This window comes from Aspergillus stella-maris, assembly GCF_047715825.1.
Source record: "Aspergillus stella-maris strain CBS 113639 unplaced genomic scaffold BDV14scaffold_60, whole genome shotgun sequence".
NCBI lineage: Eukaryota > Fungi > Ascomycota > Eurotiomycetes > Eurotiales > Aspergillaceae > Aspergillus > Aspergillus stella-maris.
This window is the reverse complement of record NW_027396854.1, coordinates 167364-186951: the sequence shown is the minus strand read 5'-3', so window position 1 is coordinate 186951 and position 19588 is coordinate 167364. Positions and strand designations below refer to the sequence as shown.

Sequence of the window (19588 nt, the reverse complement as noted above, 5' to 3'; positions counted from 1 at the left end):
GATCTCTGGCACATCTGGGGTAAACTACAGAGTCCAAAAAGGAGAGTGCAGTGCATTCTACATGCCACTCGCATATCCCCGGATACGCGACAACCGCAGTCTGAGGAAACGCTGATCGTAGTCCGGATCCCTAGATATCCCCTCAATGCCCCATTCCTGCGTTGACAATGCATCTTTAGCGGCGCCAGCGACAGCGGAGTATACTAGGCCCGGTCAATTATCGCTCAAGATAGCGGCCGCAGTGGAAAGCGGTCCAACATTCTCCATAGAGTTGATGGCGGTTGATGGATCTCAAGTTTCGACTATCGAGACATCGAGCCTTCACGGCTGTGCACTGACGCAGGAGGAGGCTGAGGCGGGAACCTTGGGATCCATCGGTTGACTCGTCTACGTCGCATCCGAGTATTGAAACGAGCAATGCCTGCCGAAGTGTAGCAGCAGTACGGTTTGACAAGGCGATATATTTGCTAATAGCCCTCGCAACAGCAAGCGAAGCAGTGAAGGTGATATTGGAGCTGAATAACAAAGAACCAGAAGCATGCTGTGTTCGCCTCATCACTCCGTGGGCGAGCTCTGAGTGGATGGGGAGACCTTGGGGAGGCGCTAAGGATAAAGGTCTGGACGCCTCTAGCCTGGCTTCCTGGAGGTGTTGGTGGGCCTAGCGGTGGAGTCCGATAACCTGCCCACGGTTATCTCAACCCGGACCCTCCTGTCATGATGGGCTGCTCAGGTCAAGAATAATCCTGGCAGCGTCCAGACTCCCGGTCGGACCGGAAAGGTAGGGATGAAGGTGGGAGGAGAGGGGACAAGAAAGAAAGAGGGGACGGGAGGAGCTGGTCGATCCCAAAGAACCGCTTATCTCCTGGCAATCAGGGCGGGCATTGGAGTCGGAAGCTTTGTGCTGTTTGCGTGCTTCGAGAAGGAAAACAGTGGTTTCGGAGCGTGGTGTTATCAGTTATCAGCGAAATGATGCTATTCCCAGGGTTTCGCTGGGAGAGGCGGCAAAGGAGAAAAAAGCAAGCAAAACTTGGAAAAGATAGAGCTCAGCCATGCAGCGCTGCCTTGATTGCGCTCTACTAGACTGTTCGTGGTTAGCGCCCCCAGACCCAGACACACTCCAGACGCAGAGTGGACCAGCCAGAATACTCCGGACATGCAGCCTGAAGATCATCTGCTCTGTCCTTCTCAACGTGCGCCCTGGCGAGAATGTCGTTGAAACGCAGTAGTAAAACCCCCGTGCTTTGTTTTTTCTGTGTGAGTGGGGACTACGCCAATAGAGGAAGCAGACCAGACTCACCGTAGATCCAAGGAGGCCATGGCTGAAGGCGAGGCTCGCTAATCGACAAGCCAGCGAATGGCGAAGGCTCCGAGGAGATTCGCATAGTAGGGGGGAAAGTATATCAGAGTTTTCCATGTTAGCTCAATGTGCAGTGGCATCGTGCGATCGGGAGGCGAAAAAAGCTACAACAGTGGTACAGACTCCAGACTACAGAGCACAGAACAGTCACACCCTGGTTGGCCATTGATTGCTGAATGGCCTCATAGGAGATCGTCCCACATGGTCCCACCGTCCCAGACCGTTCGATCGCCTAATTTGAGTTGACTAGTAGCCATCCCAGCCGCTGTGAATGTTGAGGCCTTCGTCATCTTACTCAGTCTCACTACTCATGGCCTCGTTCCGGATACGGCGGCAAGGGAACCGGAGACTGGGTTTGAGATAAAGAAAGTCTGAATGTTCCAAGATTTGACTGAACACTTTTTGACCAGATTAATGAATAATGATTGCCCCTCACCAGAGGCACAGTACAATTCTTGCCTCCGGTCAGATCCTCTCCGGATCCGCCTTATCATCAGTGCGTGCATGCGCTATGCAGCAGCTCAAGCCGGGCGGGTCTCTGGCGCAGACTACTGTAGGCAGAGAGAGTAGACGATAAAATGACGACTATTACATTTATTATTATAATTCCAGCTGTAGATTAATATTGCAGTGCCGTTAATCCCTCCACGAACTATATACTGCGACACACCCGGGCTCCAGTGCTCCACTCCTCCATGATCTGGTTTCTGGTTTCTCTGGATTCCTTTTCTTCGCGACCCTGCCTTGGTTCCCTCCACATCCTTATCTTGCTTCTCTAACTATCTCTGCTTCTCCCCATCTCTCTCCCCAGAAGCTTAATATCATCCTCTCCTCCTCGCTTTTCTTTCCTCCTTTTTTGTCCCGCGTTCTTTGTCTCTTCCGCTGTCTCCTCCCGCCCCTTGGCCTTTTCTAATCCTGGCCTTTGATGTCGTATATTCCAGGTATGGTCCATCTGATTCTTGCTGCACGGTTACCTGTGCTGTGCCGCTAGACCTTGTCGCACCGGTTACTTTTCCACACCCACTCGTTGAGCTTCACCTCTTGCTGTTCCCTGCTTTTCCCTGGTGTGACGGGCAATCGCAGTGTTGTGGTACCTCCCGGTCCTCCCAGCTACGTGCCTGCCTCTCGTGAGCCCCCAGAGGTTCTCCCCCCATCGCACCTTCCTGTTTCAGCTGTGGCCACCGGATCGCGCTGCTCCATTGACCCGGCAGATTGCCTGAAGCTGCCAGGTTCATCGTGCTATGCTGCTTTGCTTCCTTTGTTTTGAACCCTGCATGTACATCTGTGAGCTTTCAATCTACCGCCAGCGTCCGTCTCTTCGTGCGACCCATATGCTTGTCTTCGGTCATCAGCTAACCCAAGCTTAAGGGTTTATTTACAGATACTTTGCCTTCTCGCCGTTGATCTCTTAATCACTGTACATCCCGTCCACCAGAGCATCCATCCCCCTCGCCCTTTCGAATTTGCTCTGCTGCTGCCCTCGCCTCTTGTGTTTCTCTGCGCGAGACCGGCCGGATGCCATACACTGCGCCGTTGAAGACGACGCCTACTACGCAGCATATTGAACACTCCGACCTTGATACCCCACCCTCTCCCAGCTCACCCATCGTGGCCGACTCTCATGCAGGGAATATAAACCTCCCCTCCGCATACTCATCCGCCTCTTACGTCCGTCGTCATCGACGGTCTCCATCCAACAGCAAGTCCTTTGTATTCCCAGCACCCCCAAACGGGAACACCGACGTTTATGGGAGTGTCAGACAATCGCCACCGCCTGTGAGCGATGGCTCAATCCCTCCGGGTGCGATCCTGTCTCCTCCAGAATCAGCGCAAAACTCCAGTGATGAAGAACCTGTTGATCGTGCAAGGGACGTACTTAAACTGGAGGAATTGGAGGCTGCTGTTCGGTCAATTGAGCAGAGGCGTGCTTCGTCTCCGGATAGGCAACCGGACATGGCCAAACCAACAAATGGAGAGTATGCGGGGACTACTGCGGGGCGGCCTACTCGTCCCTCTCTAATGAAGGATAACCGCCCGGTCTCACACTCCCGGTCGTTTGTTGAGAACTCGGCCTCTCGGAGGCAGGAGGAAGCTTTGATTAGCTCTGCAGAGGAAAGTGAACGCGATGATGAGCCTGGGCCAAAGTCTCCAATGGTGCGCAAGAAGTCTGGAGAGCTCGTAAGACCCGCACTGCGTCCACCCTCAGCACGTCGACGTCCGTCTAGCATGCCAGGCACTCCTACATACTCAAAGGCAGTTCACTTTGATGCCCAGTTGGAACATATTCGCCATTTCTTGCAGCTTGACAAGCCGCAGGCAGTCAGTGCTGGATCATCACCTGTGGAGGATCTCGATGCTGATGGAGAATTCCCATTCCACCACGACTCGCAGCTTCCCGCCTTTGAATGGGGTCTTCGGTTATCAAACTTTCCGCACAAGCCTCCGTCGCTGCCTCATCAACGTGTTCGCCTTGAGCGCCTATTTCTTTCCACTGACAAGCACTCTTTGGTTGGTCTCGTGGTGGTGGCGAATCTGGCATTTCAAAAGCATGTTGCAGCTCGATTTACTTTCGATAACTGGAAGACTACATCGGAGGTGATTGCCGAGTATAGCCATGATGCTCGACGGAAGCAGATACAGGATGGCTACGATCGATTCATGTTCAACATCAGACTGGATGAGCAAGCCAACCTGGAGAAGAAGACCATGTTCGTCTGTATCCGGTACAACGTCAACGGCCAAGAGTTCTGGGACAACAATGAGGCACGGGATTACCAAGTCAACTTCACCAAGATCCCGAAGCCCAAGTCTCAAAATCGAGATGCACCTCGCCCACGTCCTCGGATGAACCTTCCTCGAAGCAGGAGCTTTACTGGGTCTGGCAGTCGTCCTCATTCTATGCCATCTTCTCTGAAGGATTTTTCTGATATGCATCGATACATCTCTTTCGGTCCTCCTTTGAACAACCGAAAGGGAAAGCCCGAGGATGACGATGACATGCCTCACGACCCGGAAGCGCCAGTACCGATTCGTCGGGACAAGCAGAACCATCAAGTTTTCGGCAACCGATATGATTTTGAGTCGTCGCTCTCTGCCGCCATGCGTACGAAGCCGGAACACGACAGGACTATGTTAACTGCTAGAGCCAAATCGGGAGCCCCTGAGCAGCGGGTCGACACACGCAGTGCACCGGCACCTGCTCCACAAGCTTCTCCCTCCAACTCTGAGAAACCTTCATCGATGACATCTGATAAGCCGAATCGCGAGTCGTCTGTATACAGAGAACTTGTTGATCGGTATTGCTTTTTCGGCTCTCCTGCTTCCTCCCCGACTATCGGCCGCCCACTCAAAGGGAATGACTCTGGATCGAACCATGTAAATGGGTTCTCCTCTCCACCGTCACCTTCGGGCGGCCATAAGCCGAAAGAACCCTCTCCGGAGTCGTCTCGCAGCTTACCATCCTCGCCACCAGCTTACTCGTACAAGTACTTTGAGCCCCTCCAGGATCGACTCTTCAAGGAAACACAAACACCTGCATTGATAAGCGGATGATCTATCGGCCATCGCTACTGGCTACTTGATTATCTCCTTGACCGTTCGTCACACTCGCATTCCACATATGCATTATTCTCATTCACTATTCGAAGGCATTTAGTTTGCCCAGCTATCTTGCTTGGCAAACTGCATTCATACCATTTTTACTCTCGAAGGCTGATCGTCACGAGCACCTGACGTCCCGAGGACGTGTTCTCGTTTCTATCTGTGCGCAAATTTGCTTCTTCTGTTCAGCATCTGGCCCTCACTTCTGCGATGTCACATAAACCGCGAGGTCATGGGTCTTTTGCATATTGTATTGTCTATTTAATTTCATGTCTTACGAAATGGCTAGCAGTATTCGAGATGTCAGGCGACGTCTCGCTGCAGCCAACGCATTCGCAGCAGTTGAACAGCACTGTTATGGTTATGAGGTTACGTGTTTTTGTATTTTTTCTTTTTTTTTGTTTTTCTTGCTATTTTCCTTCTAGCATTCTCTCACCTCATTTCGTTTCCGTTGCGGGTGCATCTGGCCATTCAGATTTCCCAACGGCGCGCATTGCCTGAGGAGGCTCGCTTTAGGTTCAAAAGCCTTCTGTTATTGATTGCTGTAGTCTTCTTTTCGGTCTGATTTATTATTGCATGGCGTCTGGAGGTTCACTCTTTCTCTTTTTCGAACAGTCCTTCGACTGTATTTACGATTCATTTCATGGAGTTTTGGGGTCATATTAGATGCGTCAGTGGTTTCAGCGCACATAACAACAGAAGCAAATAGGACCTAGCAGGCCTAAATGGATTCTTTTGATCTTCAACATGCATATATCCTTAGTGCTCAGTAGCCCGTAGTCTCCTTATTGATGAACCACAAAACTCCAACAACTAGGTTATGGCTCGAAGCCATGCTTTCCTTGAACGGACCTTGTATGTACCTGAATTGTTACTCCTTCTCAACGCTAACTAATAAACTAATAACAGGACTACCAACCACCGGCAGAGATGAGAACCAATCTTACGCAATATTTGACGCCCATCGAAACTTGTCGCTCGTCGATACATATATTCGGGACGAAGAGTCCTGTCCTTTACATCTTGAACTGCATGTTCGGTGGGTCTTTTATATAAATACAAAGAAAAGACCTAAAGATGGAAACTCTGTTCTGAAAGATCATAGAGGGATAGGAAAGTCCTGCAGAACTGAATGTTGCTTTGAACCGTGAGAAGGCTCTTTCCAGGCCTGTGTTCAAAGGCAGGACAACAAGAGCACCTTTGACGTTGACTTCAGCTGCAGCAGTGATCTGACAATATACTTTTATTACCTTATCCGTAAAATAAATAAAGTGTCCATATCAAGATATAATCAGCTATCCATATCTCTTGGTGTTTATACTGATTTTGATGTTCCATGTCATCACGTGACCGACCGCAGACCCGGCCGGCCGCCAACGCCCGCGGCGCCGCCCATCAGAAAGGGCCCCAAAACGCGGCCACGAAAGCAAACGTTCATAACTCGCTTTTTCTCTGCCCCGTCCCGCCAATCACTGCTTGCCGTTGCTTTTTGACTCCCTGCGACTGACCCCCGTCAATTAGTCATTCCCTTTCTCTCGAAACGCGCCCCAAATCACCATTTGCCCACCGCCCGCTTATTTAAACCCCTGGCTTCCCGCTCTCCCATTTGATTCATTTTCTTTTCCCCTCCTTTCCGTGATACTCCTCCTTTCGACCCTCTCGACGCCTTTAAAAACAACCACTTTCCATCATTTTTTATCATCCTATCACACTCTTCCATCTCTTTAATTCTTCTTCATCATGTCTGGACGTAAGTATTCTCTAAAATTGTTATTGCTGCCCCTTTTCGATGATTGTTGTCGCCGTTGGATGGTAGACGCGAGACGTGATGCGTCCTGACACGTGACGTCAACCTCGTCCAGTCTACCATCTATACCACACACTTCAACATCCTATCTCTCACTACACCCTATCATCTCTATCATCATGCGTCGAATCATCTTCTAACTCATCGTCTACAGGTGGCAAAGGTGGCAAGGGTCTCGGCAAGGGCGGCGCCAAGCGTCACCGCAAGATCTTGCGTGACAACATCCAGGGTATCACCAAGCCCGCTATCCGCCGTCTCGCCCGCCGTGGTGGTGTCAAGCGTATCTCCGCCATGATCTACGAAGAGACCCGCGGTGTCCTCAAGTCTTTCCTCGAGTCCGTCATCCGCGACGCCGTCACCTACACCGAGCACGCCAAGCGCAAGACCGTCACCTCCCTCGACGTCGTCTACGCCCTCAAGCGCCAGGGCCGTACCCTCTACGGTTTCGGTGGCTAGATTAGTGCGTGCACACATACACAATATATTCGCTGCACTGCCGCCTCGTCTCGCTTCGCTTCTACAATTTGTGCTCTTTACATCTGCGTCTCGTATTTTCAACGGCAATGGGAATATGAATATGAAATACTGGGTTTCGGAAGGGTGTTATGTTATTCTTTGGTTGGTTGGGATTGTACCTATCGGGTCGGTACTTGATGTCTTTTTTTTGCGTGACATTTGGGGAGAGGATTGCTGGGTCGGCTTTTAATAGGGATGCCTTTGATAGGGATATTTAGATTAGGTTGAGACTTGCAATCGACTTCTTTCTCCATACAATCATGTCGTTTCTCGTGAACTTAGTAATCTTGTATTCTGCTCGCTTTGACGCGACCGGACATTGTAGCCTGAGGCCGGAATGGGCTGTCCAGCTAGATAAGGAGCGACCTTCGGGTAGGCTACAACACCACTTCGCCACAACATCCGCCTATGTCCATTCTCATCGAGAGATTACTTCCAATCAGGTCCCTAGTTTTCGAAGCGAGAAGTAAGCATCTCGGTCAACTGGGTGCAATCGGCGCTAACTATAGAAATCTATCAAGGGCCCTCAAAATGAGGAAGTATTGGTTGAGCGGAAGCCCGTCGAGTAACAACTGTTGGCTGGTGGCTCTCAACGCCCATATACTCGCGTCATGAAGCGATCGATGAGGTCCAGATTGACGGGCTTCTTTATGAACCGCAGACTCCTGTCGCTGGGATTAGCTTATAGTCGCTGCGTTGGTCCTATAAGAGCGCGTGCTCTAGCCGCCGGGCTATATGGCAGATTCAACCTCGCTCGCACTTGGACATATAGCCTCGAAGCTGTGCTGCTTCAGGCTTACGCCACAAAGAACATTGTCAAGGCTGTCTTAGCTTTTAGCGGTCTGAATGATTTTCTGATTCCGCCCTCTTGGTGCCTTCCTTTTTGAACCGCTTTCCACTCCTGCTCTTATATACGGATTGTTGACGACCTCTGACAGTGGCGATGGCCCGCCAAATTCGGCTCGGCCATGATGATTACACAGTGGCTTGGATCTGTGCTATACCGCTCGAGTTGGCAGCCGCGACAGCTATGTTCGATGAGATGCACCAAGACTTGCCTGTCCAGTTGAACGACCATAATTCCTATGCACTTGGTAGGATATTCGAGCATAACGTGGTTATCGCTTGTCTCCCCAGCGGCAAGTACGGTACTGTCTCGGCGAGCTCAGTAGTTGTTCAACTACTTTCCAGCTTTCGCTCAGTCCGCTTTGGACTGATGGTTGGTATCGGTGGAGGAGTACCTACCAGTTACGCAGACATCCGACTCGGAGATATCGTGGTCAGCAAACCGACAGACACTCATGGAGGAGTCATTGAGTATGACTACGGAAAAGTCTTAAATGGCGGCAACCTGAAGAGGACTGGGATGCTCAATCGCCCACCACAAGTGCTCCTGACAGCAGTCTCGAAATTACAAGCACATCATATCAAAGATGGCTGCCAATTCATGGAGTTCTACGCGGAGCTCGAGAACAAGTCGACAGATAGACTTTCCAATCTTGCCCGTCCATTGAACGAAGACCGTCTCTATCTTTCTGGATACGCTCACAAGGACACTGTCTCTGAAACGTGCGCCAGTTGTGACTCGTCTCAAACCGTCAGTCGGCCCTCGAGAAAGTATAACCACCCTATCGTGCACTACGGACTGATTGCGTCCGCGAACCAAGTTGTCAAAGATAGCGGGCTACGCGATCAATTGGGTCGTGGTCTGGGTGCATATTGCGTCGAAATGGAAGCTGCAGGAGTAATGGACAATCTCCCTTGTCTCGTCATACGTGGGATTTGTGATTACGCGGACTCCCACAAGAATGATGACTGGCAAGGATACGCATCTGGGGTGGCAGCAGCATACGCGAAACAGCTTCTATTGTTCACCACTGTTGCTCAGACAAACCAATGTTCGTATCTTTCCCTAACCTTGTCGTCCAATTCTAACTGGCATAATGACAGCACAAAAGTTCCACGTACCGTTCGATCTCACAGCTGTCTCAGCTGTCGAAAACTTCATGGGCAGGGAGAAAGAATCCGAGCAGTTATGGGACTATCTGCGACCTTCAAGACAAAGTTCCCGAAAAGTGGCGATACTTCACGCACTCGGCGGAATGGGGAAAACACAACTAGCCACTCATTTTGCACGGGCCCATAGGAATAATTACACTGCTGTTCTGTGGCTGAATGGCAAAAGTCCAGAGACCTTATATCAATCGTTAAGTTCAGCTCTTTCGAGGTTACCAGATGAAAGCCAAACTTTTACTGCCCGCAACGAGGAAGAAGTCAAACGCGATGCTGAGCAAGTCCTGCGGTGGCTTGCGTCCCCAGACAACAGCAACTGGCTGCTCATTTTCGACAATGTTGACCAGTACTCGCCTGGGACAGAGGATGGCTATGATGTCGGGAAGTTCTTTCCCGCAGCTGATCATGGTTCAATCCTCATCACTTCTCGGCTACTAAAGCTGAGCGCGCTTGGGAAGTCGTTCCCACTCCAGAAGCTTGAATCAAAGCATGCTACACGACTTCTTTTGCAGAGTAGTGGACTTTCAGACCTGGAGATTGAACAAAAAATGAGTGAGACCGACCGAGGTAAGTTGTCCGCACAATGAAGACCTATTGAATAGTGCCTAACTGTTGTAGACCTCCTTAAGCTTGTCGAACATTTAGATGGTCTACCATTGGCGACCACTCTTGCGGGGTCATTCATCCGTGAGACGGGCACAAGCTTCAGCAAATACCTTCAGTACTACAGCGAATCGTGGATAAATCTACAAAAGCAGTCCACACCAAGCGGTGACTACGAAGGGGGTAACATATTACAGACGTGGCTTGTCTCGTATCACGAACTTCAGAAGCGAGACCCGGAAGCCGCGGAAGTCCTCTTGTTGATCGCACACTACGACAATCAGGATGTGTGGTATGAACTGCTGAGAATGGGTGGCTGGACCTCGAACCTACCGGAATGGTTTGAGAGGGTTATGTATAACGAACTCACCTTCAGAGAGAAGATGAGGACCCTGGTTGTATTCAGCTTCGTTGGAACGAGGGTAAAGACTGATAGCTACACTATGCATCCCGTCGTGCGAGAGTGGTGTCTTTTTATCGCGGATAGCCAAAAGCAAACAGACACAGATCGGTTGCATGAGCTGGCCCTGGTTTCCGTGGGTCATATGATTCCATCTAACCAGGATCCGAGTTGCTGGATACTCCAGCAACGATTGCTTCCACACGCCGGTTACATTCTTAGTAGGCTCAAGGCCGTCCTGCTGTCGGGAGACATCAAGGTCTGGAACTCAATTCACTGCTTCGGCTATCTGTACGCATCCCAGTGCAGATTAGAGGAAGCAGAAAGGCTCTATGACTGGGCGCTGACACTCTGCAAGAAGGATCTGGGGCCAGACTACAAAGCCAACACCCATACTTTAAACCTATGCTATAGTATGGGTGTACTATACCATCTTCAATTGAAGCATAAGGAGGCAAGAGAGATCTTGAAGGAGACGTTAGATAGCTACATGGCTATAAGCTCATGGGATCCAAAAGTCCCAGGTATAATGCTTGAGCTTGGACGTGTTTATGATAGTTCTTTCGATTTGAGGAACGCAGTGCCCATGTTTCAGTGGGCGATGTCAGTGTATAGCGCGATGTATGGACCAGATCACGTATTGACTCTGGACTGTCTGGACTATATTGCGAGAGCGCATGTGTACTGCAGTGTGGAATATGCGGAGCCCATCTGTCGAACAGCACTTGAAACGAAAATCAGAGTACTCGGTCCTGACCACATGATGACCCTGCGCTCGTACGAGCACATGGCTCATGTACTGAGAGCTCAACACAAATGGGGCGAATCGGAGGAGATGTTCCAGAAGGCACTGGCCATGGAAAAGATATTGGGGCCAGATCATCCAACAATCTTGAATCAAAAGCGAAACCTGGCCTCTGTTCTGGGAGAGCAGAAAAACAAGGCCGAGGCAGCGGAGGCGATGCACAAGCTCACACTGGCGGGATATGAGAGAAAACTGGGCCCCGATCACTTTGAGGTTCTTGATCAGCTCGACCGCTATGCAGAGTTCTTGTCTATGCAGGAAAGATGGAAGGACGCTGAAATGGTCTATCGCCGACTGAGAATGGGCTACGAGAAGATGTTTGGTCATAAACACAGCTATGTGCGCAACGCTTCTCGATATCTAGAGTCGGTGTTGAGGGCCCAGGAGGAACCTCTGAAAGCAACGAAGGAGCCTCTGGAGGCCATGGAGGAACTGCCAAAGCCTCGCAAACGCGGCGTGCTGTCTAAGCTATTCCGTTGCCGCTGAAGACGTGGACGATGATCTTCCCACAAGAGACATTGAAGTCCAACCAACAAACAACCAGGATCTTGTCTGCCTAAAAAGTGGGCGGCGCATTAATCCGGTAACCTTGGTATAGCCACAATGCTAATCACGGTTCAGCCTTGGCATGCAAACACTGCATCAACTACGCACAGTCAGATTGCAGTCTGGCGGATCGCGTGAGCTTCTACAACCCCTGGAACTATCGACAGTTCTACCGAGAACGAGGCAATATGCAGGCCCTGGAGCCGACATACTGGGTAATGAGAGTTGAACTGTCTACGAACCCAGATAGGAAGGAGGAGGGGCGAGCAACTGCGCTGAGCCACGATCAGCCTTACCTGCGCCACACTACCATTCTTCCGAGCCACTGTGATTGGATGGAGCTCGGGCCCAGGAGCCACCGTGGGAGGGGCATTAGTCCCGATCCTTGCAGAGTTCGTCATAACTGGGGCGATGTCATAAGGTTCGCGAACTGCCAAACACCCTAAATATCTTGCCTTCCTTCCTCCATCCTCCATCTTCTCTCAAATCAACCAACTCAAACTCTTTGCAGTCATGTCGTATCCACAACAACATCGTGAGTACGCCTTATCTCTTTTCAATCCGGTCATCAAACTGACAACCTCTCATCTTTAGCCCCATACCCCTCAAGCCCACACGCACCGGGTGGCTATCCCCCCGGGCCTCCGCCTCAACAATACAACGGACAATCATATGCTCCACCTCCTGGGCCGCCCCCTCCTAATCAACCAGGCTGGTCTGCTCATAATCAATATCCTCAGCACCAACCTCCACAACAAGGATATCCTCCGTACAATCCGTACAATCAGCAATCTCAATACCAACAACCCAGACCTGGTTATCCTCCTTATCCTCCTCAGGGGCAGCAGCCACCTCATTCCCAAGGCTACCATCAGCCTGGCCATTCCCAGCAGTATGCGCCCCAGCAGTATCCTCAGCAATACGGACATACCAGTCCTCAGCAGCCACCTAACCCACCACCTCAACAACATCCTGCCCATCAAGGATATCCACCCCTTCACCCATCAGGGCAGCAGCATCCCGGTGCTCCAGTTATGGGACTATCACCAGGCTATGACCCAAACCATATGGACCCGGGAGATTTTCGCCGGGAAGCCGATGCCCTCCGCAAGGCAATGAAAGGATTCGGGACAGACGAAAAGGCCCTCATTGGAGTTCTCGCAAAGTTAAACCCGGGACATATTGCCGCCGTCCGTGCGACTTACAAATCGCACATCAAGCGTGATCTGTACAGCGACGTCAAATCCGAAACAAGCGGCTACTTCAGACAGGGTCTCCTCGCGATCATCGACGGTCCACTTCTTCACGACACCGCGCTCGCCCGCGAAGCTGTCCAGGGAATAGGTACGAAAGAATGGCTTCTTGATGACGTTCTTCTCGGCCGCTCAAATGCCGACCTCAAGGCCATCAAGGACTCGTACAAACACACATACAACCGAACGCTAGATCGCGACGTCGAAGCCGATCTCTCCTTCAAGACGAAGACCTTGTACATGCATGTCCTCCGTGCAAACCGACACGAAGAGACCATGGGGTTCGATCCGGGCCAGATCCAACATGACGCGACGAGTATTCACAACGCCACATCTGCAAGGATCGTCAACAACGCAGACGAAGTATCAACTATCTTCGGCAGTTATTCCAACCGCGAACTTGTGGAGCTTGACATCGTGTTCCAGAGGCGATATTCTCTTACGTTGGAAGCACATATCGAGAAGACATTCTCTGGTCACATGAAGGATGCCTTCTTGCGTATGCTCCAGACTGCGAAGGACCCCGCTATGCGCGATGCTGTTGCTTTGGAGGAGTGTATGAAGGGCATGGGAACCAAGGACGAGAAGCTCGTTGTCCGCGTCGCGCGCGTTCACTGGGACAGACGTCACTTGGATATTGTCAAGAGCGCTTACCAGCACAAGTACGGGAGGGACCTGGTTAGCAGGGTCAAGGGTGAGACGAGCGGTGATTATCAGCGGTTGTTGGTTGCTATGTTGGAATGATCTATTCGTCTCGTCTCTGCCACCATCACTATTCCTATCGTCCGAATTAATGATTGATGTCTCTCCTTGCTTGCTTTCCTTTCGCTCTTTCTATGTTATTTTACTTCTCTTATTGCTAAGTCATTACGAGACCTGGATGGGACGGCCTGGAAAATTGGGTTTACGGTTGGAACTGGGATATCTGGGATACCACGCGGAATGGCTTTATTATTAGTTAGTCTTTAGTTGATGATAGTGATTTCAGAAGCATTTCTACGTGTCACTCATTCCACTTCTATCTTAAGAACCACCGGTAGTAGTAATGGTAGACTTCATAGCCCAGAAACCAAACCCCTCAGGTCGCATAGACAGGACCTGAGAGCATCGCTCTTCTCCAAATCGCCATGGGGCCTCTACGTCGCGCCTTCCTTGATCGTGCCCGGCCAGCATCACTGGCACCTTACAAGCATTTATGTACCCATCGTTCCATCCTTACCAGCATATATCCATCGCTCCTTCCTCTCTTGTAAGTTTCTGGGTCGCCCCTTCCCTATCCAACTCATAGACAGTCGCCCCTTCCCAAAACAACTTGCACCGGGTCGCTCCTCCCACTTCCGTGCGCGCTCCTTCCTCCGGGACACTGCGCTCCGAGTCGTGCCTTCTGATTTTGAAAGGTTCATTTGTTGCTGGTCGTTCCTTCCTCTTCGGTTCCTAGGGGCCGTTGCGGCGTTGAATGACGTCATGCGATCTTGGGGTTCTGGGCTGGCTCGGTATTGAACTTAGGCAGCAGGTTTTGGAGGATCTGGTCGACGGCATATGGTGTAAAGATACTACAGGAGGAGTATGGAGGGTTGCTAGTTGGTAGATATCGGGCGTGTAGTAGACTAGCTAGACCGAGTGGAATTGTGTACAGTTATGTACAGACAGTGAAAGTGAGAACATAAAAGGCAAGGAAATGCATGTAGATATATGGGGTGCGTGAGTCGTTATGCATGTAGGGAAAGCAAAATGCGATGTCATGTTAGATCGTAGATTATCATATCATATCATATGCGAGATGCGGATCATGCAGTAGTCGTAGCCTCATGACCACCGGCCGGAGGCATGCATTTCATGCAGGGCGTTGCGATCAAATCAAAGCAAGGTACTTGAACAGGAAAAGCAGAACGGAGATGACATATCACACAATCTCACCCACAACAGAAATATGCGAGCCTGGAAACAACCCCGTCATACCCGCATAACATCCCCAGTACCAGTCATCATTGATGTTCTCTGCCTCAATGATCTCGGCACCGCGCGGGAACATCAATTCGTCGTGGACGCCTTCTTCGGGATACCAGGACCACATTGCGTGGACGACGAGTCCGACACCACCGTCAGGCGGGAATCGACGAGTTGCTGAAGGAGCAACAGCAGGACTCTGAGGTGAGCCCGGGTTCATTGAAGACGGTGTTCCTGGCTCGGAGCCTGGCGCGCGGTCTCGATCGTTGTTCCAGGCGGATCGGACGCGAGAGGTTTTCTTGCGGCGCTCGGAGCCTTCTTTCCAACTCCAGGCGCCTATAGTCGATGGCGTTTCTGATGTGGGTGTTCCGACTGGGCTGGATATCATGTGGATGGGGGCCGATGTTGGTGGGAGGTGTTTGTCCTTCAAGGCGTTGCCGCCGACAAGGTTGCGTGCGATTACTCGTCTTTGACCCTCCGGGTAGTCTTCAAAGCCCACCACTATCATACGGTGGCCCTTGATACAGCGACGCCAGCCGTTCAGACCATCTTCTTTGCGAATTTTAGATGTCGCGACGAATTTCAGATAACAGTTTGCGCAGAGGTCATAATCGCCATCATTGCATCGAAGGCAGTGAAATCGAAGGGTCGAGGTAGGAATTGGGGTGGTGCAGGCATCACATCGAGTTGAGATTGACAGAACGTTGAACGGTTCTGTGCTGCTTTCGCCAGTGCGTTGCTCTTGAGCGGCGCGGCTACTAGGCTTAGTATAGGAAATCGGGAGCAGCGGATGTGTGCAGCATTTCCCTTTGTTGATACATTTGTTGCAAAAGCCCCAGTCTCCCTGGTTGCATTGGTTGCAGGTCCAGAGGCAGTCGTTCGCAGAAGAGTGACAGCGGTCGCAGAAAAGACCTTGCTGTAGCCTGCGGGCGGGGTTGTCGCTCGTCATCTCTCTACCACCCCTGACAAATCGAAGAGTTGCATCTGGAGGCCGAGAATACTTGAAGGACTGTAGGACATGTTGACCTCCTGGCGATGAGCTCGTCGGAACGCCTGACGCCGCTCTTTTCTTGACAAATTCAGCCTGTGCTGATAACTCAAACCCTTTCCACTCCAGACATCCTCGGCCTTGACGATAGCATCTGAGACACAGATGATAATTGCCATCCTTGCACTGCAAGCAAGTTTTATGCAGGTCATACTGGATGCTGGACTTCCCGCAGCGGTCACATGAAATGCTCGGCTCAGGATGTGAGCTAGTCGGTTGCGTGTTCGAGCGGGACGATGATGGTCGAGGTCGAGCAGGGCCGTTGACCTCAGCAACAACAGAATTATTTGGGTTTAGCTCGGACATTCCATTTCGAGGTCGTAAGAAGCTAGGACTGTCGAGAGGATTTCGTGGCGCGACAGCCACTCTTGGGGAGTCGATGGAGGTTCTGGTACGAGAGGTGCTCGACGCCCTATTCCGATCGCTGATTCGAAGATGGGGTATTGTTTGACCAGAGGAATTCGAACGGCGAGACCGGGTCGTAGTGGTGCCTGCAGGCGGAGGGCGCGATTGCGAGTTGCGAGGACGGTCAGGAATGATATCGCTTGACGATCTCATAGCAGGACCAAGTGTAACATCAGATGATGAAGCTGGGTTATAAGGTACCGGGGATGTTCTCCTTCTGCGATTGCTACCTTGCTCAGAAAGACGTCTTTGGTGATTGGATGGCCCGGGGCGTGCGACTGGAGGTTCCAAGAGAGGCGATCTGGGACCTGAGGTGCTGTCGAAAGTCGCTTGAGGCCTTTGCATAGATTGAGAGCGAGCATGAGCCCGCCGCTGACTCTGTAGTTGTTCCGCCGTTTCCTGCATTCGTTGTGATCGTGAGCGCAGCAAATTATGTCTCCGGCGATACGCATCAGCTATGCGCTCGCTGAGCTCCTCTTCCTGCCCAGGTTCAAGATTATCCAAGTCGATATCATCCAGCAGTCCTTCCTCAAAGATCTGCCGTAGAATTTCCTCTTCCATAGTCTCGGTATCCGATAAACTCAACAAAGACCGTAGACTAGACTGATGCTCAACCCTTCTTGTTCGCTCCCTCGCATCCCCCAACCGCCCCGTTGTCCTCGCTGCCCGTTGTCTACGTGCCGCACGCTCATCTTCCCTTCTCCGCCGGGACCGACCGTCCCCATTTGATTCTGCAGCATCCGTCTGACGAGTTCGCGATGATTGTCTCGACCGTGAAGTAGCCGTCGACGAAGTCCTTGGGTCCTGAAGACTCAGCTGTCGAACCTCCTCAAGCACCCTCTGATCCTCTTCATCTGAGCTACCCGAGCTTCCTCCAGGTGACGGAGGCGGCGGAAACACCGACTCGCCATGCTTATACCGCTGCTCGATTTCAGCTCGCTCCGCAGCTGGCTTGGCTCGCTCCGGGTTGGCGGTCAACACCATATCGAGCAGTGTTGTGACGGTGGCGTTCGGCCGGGTCTCGCGGACGGTCGCGCGACATGATGGGCAGGTGTACCGGGAAGCAGAAGATGAGCGACGAGATCCCTGGGTGTAGAACCATTCTTTTAGACAGGATCCACAAAAGGTATGAAGGCAGTCGAGGAGGGTGAGCGGCTGGAAGAGAAGATCTGTGCATATCTGGCGGAGAGGGTTAGTTTTGTTCTACAAGAGTTGAGAGAAATATCTGGTGGCTAAGAAGTAGTCTTGAGATCGGAAAGTATCCAATTCCCTCCGACGCTGTATAAATGCAAGGGACGACAACGTGCGGATAGCGAGTCTGGAACCCACCCCGCGTTTGTCGGTGACAGGGCTGAAGAAGAAATGAAGAGAACTTACCGAGCAAGTAAGTTCCTTCTCAAGGTCCCCCAGACCAGGACCGGTCGGCGAATCAGTCGCCATATGGAAACTCTGCCACCTCGAAGCGTGGAAGCGAAGAGGATTGGGGAGGAAAGAGAGGAAGAAGGCAAGAACCGTGGTTGTGGTCGGGTGAAACCTGGCTGAGGCTGGTCCCACGAGATCGCCCAGATCGGGCCCACACCCGCATCAAGGTTTTGTCGATCATGGACTGAGCATTATACGAATTTGGAGTATGGAGGCTTCAATTCATGGCTAATATGGCTAATTCACATGTAGACAGACTGATTCCCAGCAGAGCTATTTCCCGAACTTCTCCTTCTCCCAGAACCAGTGGTATAGGCTCTTCCATTCTCTCGCCTCGTCCTCCACATAGTCCCCGACCATCTCCGCCGTTTCATTGGATCTCAGAGCATCCACATCTACCGGAGTTGTGTTTGAGGTCGCATCAACTGCTAGGCTACCGGTGTGGCTCTCCAGAATCTCCTCTGTGCCCGTCTTCGCCTTCTCTGCAAGGTCCTTCGCGCCTTCTCGAGCCGCCTCGGCGAATTCTTCAGCTCGTTCTCGAGCTCGTTCCAGTAGTTCTTCAGGACTTGGGTATCTTCGAGTGACGATGAGAAGGAAGTAGTAGACTCGTACGATCCCGGCGTAAACAGCATCCTTCGCAAGCATGGTGAAACCGTGGGAGAAGAAGCCCTTCAAGACCTCTCCACGGAGACCAGCGTAGAGCTCTGAAATGCCTTCCGTCCTGGCAATGGATATAACGTTCGAGATGATGAATGGCACGAAGAAAAGCTCGTCAGAGTTGTTGGAGTCTTTAGTTTTCGTGCTCTCGCTCCCTGATTTCGATCCGGAATCGGAGACCTGTGAGCGAGTCTTCACCATTGAAATGGGATATGTAATGGAAGAAGCAACCGACTTGCTGATAGCCGCAAGGAAGAACGTAGCAAGCGCAGACGGTTTCCCGCTCTGTCTCCGTCGAACAGCATACTTGAGCATCTCGTTCAAGAAGAACGTAATAGACGGATTCAGCGTAAGGATAAGCGAAGCCGAGTAACCAGACCAGAACCCAGCCAATCCCTTCTCCTTCCTTATCTTTGCCGCAATATCTCTCGTACTAGCCGTCGTCCCGGACGTCTGCTTCCTCGCAACAATATTCGACAGCGGCGTCGTGAATAGCTTCGAGAATGCACCAGCCAACACACCAACCGCCAATTCATCAAATACCGGCAAAACAGTATGCCTCGACTTTCTCTTCCCCGCAAACCGCGCAGCTATCCTCTTCTGTCGAAAGAACTCATACGCTAGGAAGAAGAGAAACGCATCAAGTACGCTCTTCACCGTATCCTGCGCAACACCAGAGTATAGAGCGCTGATGCCCTCCTTCGCGTAGATCTTCCGCGCGGCGTCGAGAATCCCGGTATATTCGTCCGCACGCTCCTTCTCTTCTTCAGCCTTTCCATCGCTCGATTTCCGCTTCCTTGACTTCTGCGTCTGTAATCGCGCGATGATAAGACTCAACGGGTAAGTGGCGAGGTTGGAGGCCGCAGCCCCGACCGCGCCGGCGACAGCATTGCCGAGCGTAGGTAGTGCTGGTCCTTGGAGGGCAGTCTTCTTCCAGTCGCCCTTTGGTGGGGTTTCTTCGTAGCGGAGGTATAGCTGGTAGGAATCCTGTGATGCAGAAGAAAGTGTTAGTCAGACAAGTAAGCTCGCTCCAGTCCCTGGGCCTGAGGCCTGAGGCATATGCGGAGTAGATAGAGTCAAGTCAGTTGCATACCAGCTCGTAGTCGTCTTTCTCGGCCATTTCGCTTGACAGCCTGATTGATATGTAGCTGGAGAAATGATTTTAAAAAGAAAGAAAAGAAAAGAGCTCTCAGGCGAAACTGTACAATC

The 19588-nt window shown here is 51.5% G+C and overlaps 5 protein-coding genes across 5 annotated transcripts; 4 read left to right on the top strand and 1 right to left on the bottom strand.

The window, feature by feature from the left end:
• The first annotated feature begins 2470 nt into the window (after positions 1 to 2470).
• BDV14DRAFT_120089 (protein phosphatase regulator GAC1) lies at positions 2471 to 5064 on the top strand. The gene is made up of 3 exons (XM_073765880.1): positions 2471 to 2484; positions 2726 to 4952; positions 5005 to 5064. The coding sequence occupies exon 2, from the start codon at positions 2873 to 2875 to the stop codon at positions 4907 to 4909; it is 2037 nt and encodes a 678-aa protein (XP_073624738.1). The 5' UTR covers positions 2471 to 2484; positions 2726 to 2872; the 3' UTR covers positions 4910 to 4952; positions 5005 to 5064.
• Positions 5065 to 6918: 1854 nt separating this feature from the next.
• BDV14DRAFT_179908 (histone H4) lies at positions 6919 to 7535 on the top strand (the record flags this gene model as incomplete). Its single annotated transcript, XM_073769832.1, has 1 exon — positions 6919 to 7535. A coding segment is annotated over one exon (302 nt), but the record flags the coding sequence as incomplete, so codon positions are not given.
• Positions 7536 to 8059: 524 nt separating this feature from the next.
• Positions 8060 to 11874, top strand: BDV14DRAFT_119957 (uncharacterized protein). Its single transcript, XM_073765879.1, has 3 exons — positions 8060 to 9178; positions 9231 to 9860; positions 9912 to 11874. The coding sequence occupies exons 1-3, from the start codon at positions 8224 to 8226 to the stop codon at positions 11585 to 11587; spliced, it is 3261 nt and encodes a 1086-aa protein (XP_073624736.1). The 5' UTR covers positions 8060 to 8223; the 3' UTR covers positions 11588 to 11874.
• Positions 11875 to 12140: 266 nt separating this feature from the next.
• Positions 12141 to 13905, top strand: BDV14DRAFT_179902 (annexin). Its single transcript, XM_073769831.1, has one exon. The coding sequence runs from the start codon at positions 12682 to 12684 to the stop codon at positions 13642 to 13644; it is 963 nt and encodes a 320-aa protein (XP_073624735.1). The 5' UTR covers positions 12141 to 12681; the 3' UTR covers positions 13645 to 13905.
• An 898-nt stretch (positions 13906 to 14803) lies between these two features.
• Positions 14804 to 19499, bottom strand: BDV14DRAFT_192083 (SH3 domain protein; the record flags this gene model as incomplete). Its single annotated transcript, XM_073771585.1, has 4 exons — positions 14804 to 17479; positions 17678 to 17756; positions 18009 to 19366; positions 19473 to 19499. 4 exons carry the CDS (start codon positions 19497 to 19499, stop codon positions 14804 to 14806), a joined length of 4140 nt encoding a protein of 1379 aa, XP_073624734.1.
• Between the last annotated feature and the right edge of the window lie 89 nt (positions 19500 to 19588).